General features: G+C 54.9%; 1 protein-coding gene across 1 annotated transcript in view; it reads left to right on the forward strand.

Moving 5' to 3' along the window:
* BICDL1 (BICD family like cargo adaptor 1) overlaps positions 1-6036 on the forward strand; it is a 31351-nt gene extending 25315 nt beyond the window's left edge. Inside the window, exons 8-11 of the mRNA XM_026037832.1 lie at positions 497-640; positions 2696-2826; positions 4258-4378; positions 5785-6036. Coding sequence (XP_025893617.1) covers positions 497-640; positions 2696-2826; positions 4258-4378; positions 5785-5985 — 597 coding nt within the window. The 3' untranslated portion in view covers positions 5986-6036. The remainder of the gene's footprint in view (positions 1-496; positions 641-2695; positions 2827-4257; positions 4379-5784) is intronic.
* The last annotated feature ends 1245 nt before the right edge of the window (positions 6037-7281 follow it).

Consider the following 7281-nt stretch of genomic DNA (forward strand, 5'->3'; position numbering starts at 1 on the left):
GTCCAGAATAAAGAGAAAACATCTGACCTTTTGTGATGGTTCAAAATCAGACCTATTTCCACCATCCAACAGTTGAGTACATTCCCAGTGTGACTTATCATGCTGGGACCCTGACACCACAGGCACTGGTGGGAACATTCCCCCTCTCCATCAGAGTCTTGGCAGCTGCTGCTAAGAAGGTAGACCATAGGGATTAAGTTGTATTTGTTAAAGGAAAATGAGAGTCCTGCAAAAAGTCTGCAAACGTGGCAATCATAACCTTGCACTACCAACCTCAGCAAGGTGAGAACTTGTTTACATACTGTTGTTAGCATGTTTAGAAGCACTGTCCTTGACTGAGCACGTTTCTATCTAGGGACACCTGCTCTAAAACGAAAACTTAGCAGGAATGTAAATGTCCTGCTAATTTGTTTTGCTCCCCCAAACCAGAGTCAAATTAATGCAACCGCCTGTTTTAAAGTCAAACCTGAGCAGGAGGTTTTTGTCTTGCTCTCAGAGTTCCCGGCGAAGCGATGACGACACCTTAGAAGAGCAGATCAGGCGAACAAGTGAGGACTCGCGAGCCCTGAGGGAGTTAATGGAGGGAGAGCGGGGGAAACTGAGACAGAGTTTGGAGGAGCTGCAGCGCCTTCACAGCCAGGTTAGCAATTCCCACATTTTACAGGTGGTCTTGTAACACCCGTGCTCGTCTCCAAAGACATGCTTTCTGCAGATGAGCTCAACAAGATAAATAGTCAACAGGATCCAGGCAAATAACAGTTAAGGTCATACGAGTCTTCAAGCCCACAGTGGAAGCGCAGGGGCTCCCTGTTTGTAGGATGAGAATTTCTTTGAAAAGTATCCAGTATCCCATCCCTGACTCCTAAGGCAGATAAATTTCCTTTAAACCTTGCCCTCAGCCTGGTTTTGGGTCCAGTCTATCTTGCTTAAACTCTATGCAGCATAAGACTAAATTACAAGGCTGCCTGATATGGGGGACTGGAAACGCACGGGCAACCAGCCTGATCCACCTCACTTATACCAAACCCTCATGGAACAGAGATGCAGCTGCTGGATGGACAAACCGGGGCTACCCTGTCTTGGAGCTATTCCCCCTTCCAGCACATCCCAGAACAGCACCATGAGATCCTCAGTAAACGAGCTCTCAGAATCCTAACAGGGGACAACCTGGCCTCAGGCAGCACCCCTTGAACCAACAGGGACAATCTAAGGCTAATGCAAACACAACAGCAACAATGATCCAACTTTGAAAACAGCACCATGCCCAAAGCCGTCAGTGGGACTACATCTGCGCTGAAGTCAGCAGTAGCATCTTCTGTGTCCAAGGGCCCGTTTCAAAAGCATCTTCTTTGGAAACAGAGCCAGAAAGGCAAGAAAAAGCTCTACAATACCTCTGTCGGTGAAAGAAGTTCTCCAAATGTTGTAGGAGATCTGGAGGTGGACAGGAGACACAGTCTTTGGCTCAGCTGCTTGCTTAGCATCCAGTTATATTGGAGCAAGAAACAAGATGAACGCTCTTGGTGGCCTTTCCAGTGCTCCTGTGTGGCCTTTTCTCCGTACATTTTCAGAGAAGGGGAAAGAAAGCTCATCCCTGTCAAAAAAAATCGGCACAACCTGGGTCTAACAGCCTTATGTAGAGGCTACAGAGGTTTCCACCCACATGCCAAAATGGAAAAGAGTTTGTTGACCCTGCCTATACACCAACTCAGGGATGCTTAATCCCATCGTAGATCTAAAATAGCTCAAATCTGGTCTCCAGCCATGGACCTGAGTGGCCAGTTATCCAAGACAGCCTGTCCACACACTCAGGAGTTCAGAATTGACACGACTGAAGCTTCTGCACCACCATCCTGGATCGGCTGAAGATTAAGAGGATGATCCAGCCACTGGATCAAAGCAGGACTCTTCCTGCAGCAGCAAAAGGAATCATTAAATATCCCTTGTAGAGATGTCTAGGCATGTAGGATAACAGGAAATCTGTGCTGCTCACTGCAGAAGCAGCGGTGAGCGAGTAATTAGCAGCAGAGAGGGATCAGCCTTGAAACCAGTCCTTCCTAAGGGCAGCTCCTCGCAGAGACACATCCACTGCAAACAATACCTCAGAGGGTCTGAGCAGCTGTCCTGAGCAAGGCGTGAACTGATGCTCTGTGCCAGGATCGTGGCCTTTCTGTGGTGCCCAGACTCCTGTGCACTTTCCTACAGGTTCTTTGTGTCCCTTAAATGACCCTGGTTGCGTCACGTGCCCGCAGCCCAACCCAGTGCTCCTGCTGGACAGGCCATCCGCTCCCCGTGGTCTCCAGGTCCTAACTGAAACAGCAACAAATCCTATCAAAACCCCAATGCCAAAAACACCTCTTCCAGGGCCCAGTAACACCCACAGGCCCTCCTTCCAACATCTGCCTGTGCCCAAGAGCATGGTGGCAGCAAGTCCCCTCAGGATCCCCATCAGGATCCCTTCTTGACTGTTTGCTGTCTCCGTAAAGATTTCCTTGTGGATTTGAGCAGCAGTCAGAGCAGGGAGGTGTCGGAAGGTTTTCCGAGTAGCAGCACAGTGAATTGGCACGTGGGCACTAGAGGCAGGGAGTTAAATGTAGGAGAGGCTGCAGAGCTGGGCTAGCAGTCCTGGCCACCGCTATTTGTGGTGAGCTCGCCCAAGTGAGCGTGTGTTTTACGGCCTCCCCGTGCTGCCCGGCAGGTCACTCTGCTGAGCGTGGAGATGACGACGCTGAAGGAGGAGCGGGACCGGCTCCGAGGAGCAGCTGAGGACAAGGAGACGAGCGAACGGCTCCTGCAGGCCATCAGGGACCGGGATGAGGCCATCGCCAAGTAAGTACCCTGAGCAGCCCAAACCGGGCTGGCTTAGCCGTGCTGGAGCACTGTGGCTGGAGCCAGCTCCAGGGTGGGCTTTTCCCACCACCCTCTGGTTTGGAAATAATGGGAAAATTTGGGAGGAAGCCTTGGCCTTGCCCATGAGAAATCCTGCCAAGGGCTTGCGGCCAGGGCAGATCCTTGCCTCGACACGGAGTTGGGGACGTGTAAGAGGATGCCCATGTGTTTTGCCATCCTTTGTGCTGCTTTGGAGCACAGCAGGCAGGCGAGGGCTTGGGCTCTTGGAGAAGCACGTGGCAACACTGGGTCTGCTCTGTTCTTCTGTTTTTCTCCTCTGGCTCTTCCAGACACACACTCCCTTACCTACTTACACGCCTGCCTAGACTGCCTCTCCAAACTGTCGCTCAGGTTACGTTCTCCTGTCCTGCTCCAGGATATCTTCCCAAAACGAGATGGATCAGGGCGTCACTAGGGACAGCACAGGGCATTTCGCTACAGAAATGCCTATTCCACACGGTCTGGGTGACGGAAAGAGCACGAAGCAGCTCTTTGCAATCCAAGCACCCAGGAAGCTCACCAAGCCTGCACAGCCTTGTGGGGCACCCCGAGCATCCGCACTGCTCCCGCATCCGTAGCTGGTACCGTCTCGCGCTGGTCACCACCCACACCCCTCGGCCTGTTGGCAAAAGCTGGGAACACCTCAGCCGTGCTGCCGGGCGCGGAAAGGCTGCGCTGACGGGATGCGCGGGCTGCCGGCCGTGCCGTGCCTATGGCAACGCGCCGCAGCTCCGCGCGCAGCGCCGAGCGCGGCCATCCGCGCAGCAGCCGGGATGTGGCAGCCGACGGGAATGCAAGGAGTGGCCACGGATGGGGAGCAGGAGATGAGCAAGCGGAGAGCGAGCGCAAGCCAAGAGCAGACACGAGCATCTTGTCGCTAGACACGAGAGCGGCTGCTCTGTGGACACAGAACCAGGACGGTCTCTTCCTGCCCCACGACCTAGGCATAGAGCCCGTTTTGCTGACACATTCCCCAGAAAAACCCGTCTCCAAACAAAACCAAAATTGCTGCAGATATGTGGCATGGAAAACCTGAGCCTGGTCTTAGAGCCTGGCAATGTGGCAAGCAAAAGGGAAAGACAGTCTGAGCACAGGGAGCACTGACCTGGAAGCACTGCAGGCGAGCCTAAGGTGAGCATTAGGGTCTGCAAATAAGTGCAATTATTCCTAAAAAAAAAAAAAAAAAAATGTTTACAAGGAAGCAGGGCTCCTTGCAATCCCTGTTACTGTTTCCCCAGGGCACCGCAGGGAGCTGAGCCCTCACGTTGCAGGGCAAACGTGAGGAGGCTCCCGGGTGCCACACGGCCACCAGAGCGGGCAAAGCTGGGGCTGCGCGTGCCGGGGCTGCCCGCGCTTCTCGCTCTCCCGCAGGAAGAACGCAGTGGAGGTGGAACTGGCCAAGTGCAAGATCGACATGATGTCCCTCAACAGCCAGCTGCTCGACGCCATCCAGCAGAAAGTGAACCTCTCACAGCAGCTGGAGGCCTGGCAGGTGAGCATCAGCACAAGGCACCTTTGGGAGCTCCCCACACACCCCAGCTGTGCTGCACCCTGGCTGCAGGGGTATCAAGGAAAGCCAGGCTGCCCCCTCGCTCCCCTTTGGGGCTTGGAATCGCTCTTTAGGAGCTGCAGTTCAATGGGGAGGACCGAGCCCCTGGCACAGGTAGGTGGGCAAGAAGCTGCCACCAGGGAGGGGACCTGGGGCACCCACTGCAGGTGCTGCCACACGAGGCAGTGGAGGCAGCGGCTCTCGGGAGCGTTCCAGGACATAGAGGCAGCTTCCAGCAGCCCAGGAGATGGAGCAGGATGGAAGAGATATGGTCAAGGTGTCATACAAAGTTAAAAAGAAGAAAACTCCAAATCACATCACCGTTTCAAGGGCCACCCCAGCCATGCTCAGGTTAGGGACTGGGGGGAAAAAGAGGACACACAGAGGCTGAGAGGCTGCGTGAAGGTAAAGCTGTCTCAGCAAGAACGGCCGAGGCGGGAGCCAAGGCGCAGGCGGCTCCGCTGCAGCTCCCCGACTCCACTGCCCTCTTCCCCTGTGCCCCAGCTCCTGTCTCACCTCCACTGTCTTCTCGTTTCTCTCTCCTTTTTTTTTTTTTTTTTTTCTTCTCCTGCTTACAGTTTGCTTCCTCAGGGCTTTTTACTATCTGGCTCCTTTGGTTTCTGATCTAGTGGCCTTTCTCAGTTCCTGTACCAACAGCTTTAGTCGTACACCCCTCCTGCCTTTGAGGTGAGCTCGCGCCTCCCCGCCGAGCGCCGCCGCTCCATCTCCATCTGTGTGTCTGTGTGTCCGTCCATCCCGCCGCCAAGGCCGCTGCCGAGCCCTCCGTCCCAGGCAGCGCGAGGAGCCTGCGACCGCTGGGGTCACGCAGTGCCTCCGTACAGGGACAAACTGGAGCCGGAGCGCGGCCGCCACGGGCACTGGTTTCATGCGCTCGGAGCCACTTGCTTGCTCTGGTCCGTGCTTGGTCCCCCGATATCCCCCATTTAGGACCAGCTCTGACCTTTCACGTGGGGCCACGCTGCCCAATGGCGCCCAGTGCCGCAACTGGCAGGTCCCCCCAAAGCAAGGACAGGTTGTGCCCCTAATTTGGGGCTAGTTTGCATGCAGGAAGTTTGAGCAAGTCTCAGTGATGAGCAATTGTAGCTGAGACGCTGGGTTTGAAGGTAGATATGAAACCCCAGGTGCCACCACCTCTCTCGGGGACTCCAGCGCCCGCGGTGCCGAGGGCTCCCCGCGGCACCCCAAGCCCTGCAGATACTGCTTCTCCCCATAGGGACGTTTGCCGGCCGTCCCCGCGCTCCTCATGCCGCCTCCATCCCATGCCAGCCGCTGTCACCGCGCACGGGCCCGGCCCGCCGCTAACGCTGCCTCCTCTCCCTCTGCCGCAGGATGACATGCACAGGGTCATTGACCAGCAGCTGATGGACAAACACCCGAAGGAATGGAGCCAGCTCGCCTATTCCTTCTCCAGGGGCTACGGCACAAAGCGGGGTGCCCGTCCCCCCGCCGGGCCCCGGCCGGAGCAGCAGGGGGACGAGCCCGCCGGGGCAGAAGGGAGTCGTCTCTTTTCCTTTTTCAAGAAAAATTAAGACGCTGAGGAGAAGCCTCGCCAACGGTTCCTGCGCCGAGGTGGGCAGTGGGGGGCTGCGGCCCGGCTCGCTGATGGACCCAGCTCTGATGCACTAGGGAAAAAAAGGAAAAAGAAAAAAAAAAAAGAAAGAAAAAAAAAAAAGAGGGGCAAAGGAAACCCTTAAGACTCTGCACTATTTCCACCACACCTGGTCTGAACCAAATGTTTACATGCACTGGCGTGTCACAGTGTGACAGTGTCACTGAGCAAAAGCAACTTAAAAAAAAAAAAAAAAAACAGAATGATAAAATTCAGAGCGAACTGTAGGCGCTTTGACACAGCCCAGTTTCTGCTGTGAAGAATAATCTGGTTGTCTTAAACATTGCCGCACTGGAGAAGACGCTAAGCGGCCCCAGGACAGAGCAGCACAGGGGCCCGAGAGCCGCCGTCGTAGCGAGCGCAGGGGGAAGGAGAGGAGCAGCCACAGGAGTCCCTTACACCAAGCTCCCGTCCAGCCACAACAGTGTCCTTCAGCCCACAGAGGAGCTGTGCCAGCCCGAGCATGGTGCGTGTCTTACTCTATGGTGGATGACGAGTCCTTAGGACGGGTCCAGCCTGAGATGGTCTTTGCAGCTCTGCTCACACCGCAGCAGGGATCAGACTCCTTGCAGGTCAGCGGACTTGTGAGCCTGCTGGCGCTGGGACCTTCTCCAGCTCCCTCTTGGTACAGAGAGAAGAGTTAGAGGCTGAAGTCACATGAATTGCTGATTTCCTTCCCAAGGCACCGACCATCTGCAGCAGCTGACAGACTGAAGCGGTGGATGCTCAGTCCCATGGCACCTGCACTCCCACCACCATCTCAGGTTGGTTGCAGAGCTTCAGCAAGTCACATGCTCCCCAAGCCACGTACTTCTCTATGAGATCTCTCATTTTAACTGGATGGACCCCCTAAAAGTTTGACACCTAGATAGGCTCACCTCGTTGAGAGCCTACCCATAGTGATGGCAGTAGATCTTTGACATGTGAGCTGGCACACTTGATGCTCAGAGGGTGGAGATCTACCCTCACTGAGGTCCAAGCAGCTTAGGGCATCAGCAAGGCTCTGGAGAACTCTCAGCTTGTGCTTTGCCTTGTGCAGCAACATCAGCTATAGCCCACCAGCCACACTGACCACTGCCTCCCTGTGGGCCATTTTACTACTTGCCCTTTTGGCAAATAGGTAGCTAAGTATCTGCTAGGAGCTAGGTAGCTAGGTATCTGCTTCTAACCACAGATCATCACAGTCCACTTTACTATGAGCATTTAATTGATGAGG

This window comes from Nothoprocta perdicaria, unplaced genomic scaffold, assembly GCF_003342845.1.
Source record: "Nothoprocta perdicaria isolate Ctin4 unplaced genomic scaffold, notPer1 scaffold_2, whole genome shotgun sequence".
In the NCBI taxonomy this organism is placed as follows: Eukaryota; Metazoa; Chordata; class Aves; order Tinamiformes; family Tinamidae; genus Nothoprocta; species Nothoprocta perdicaria.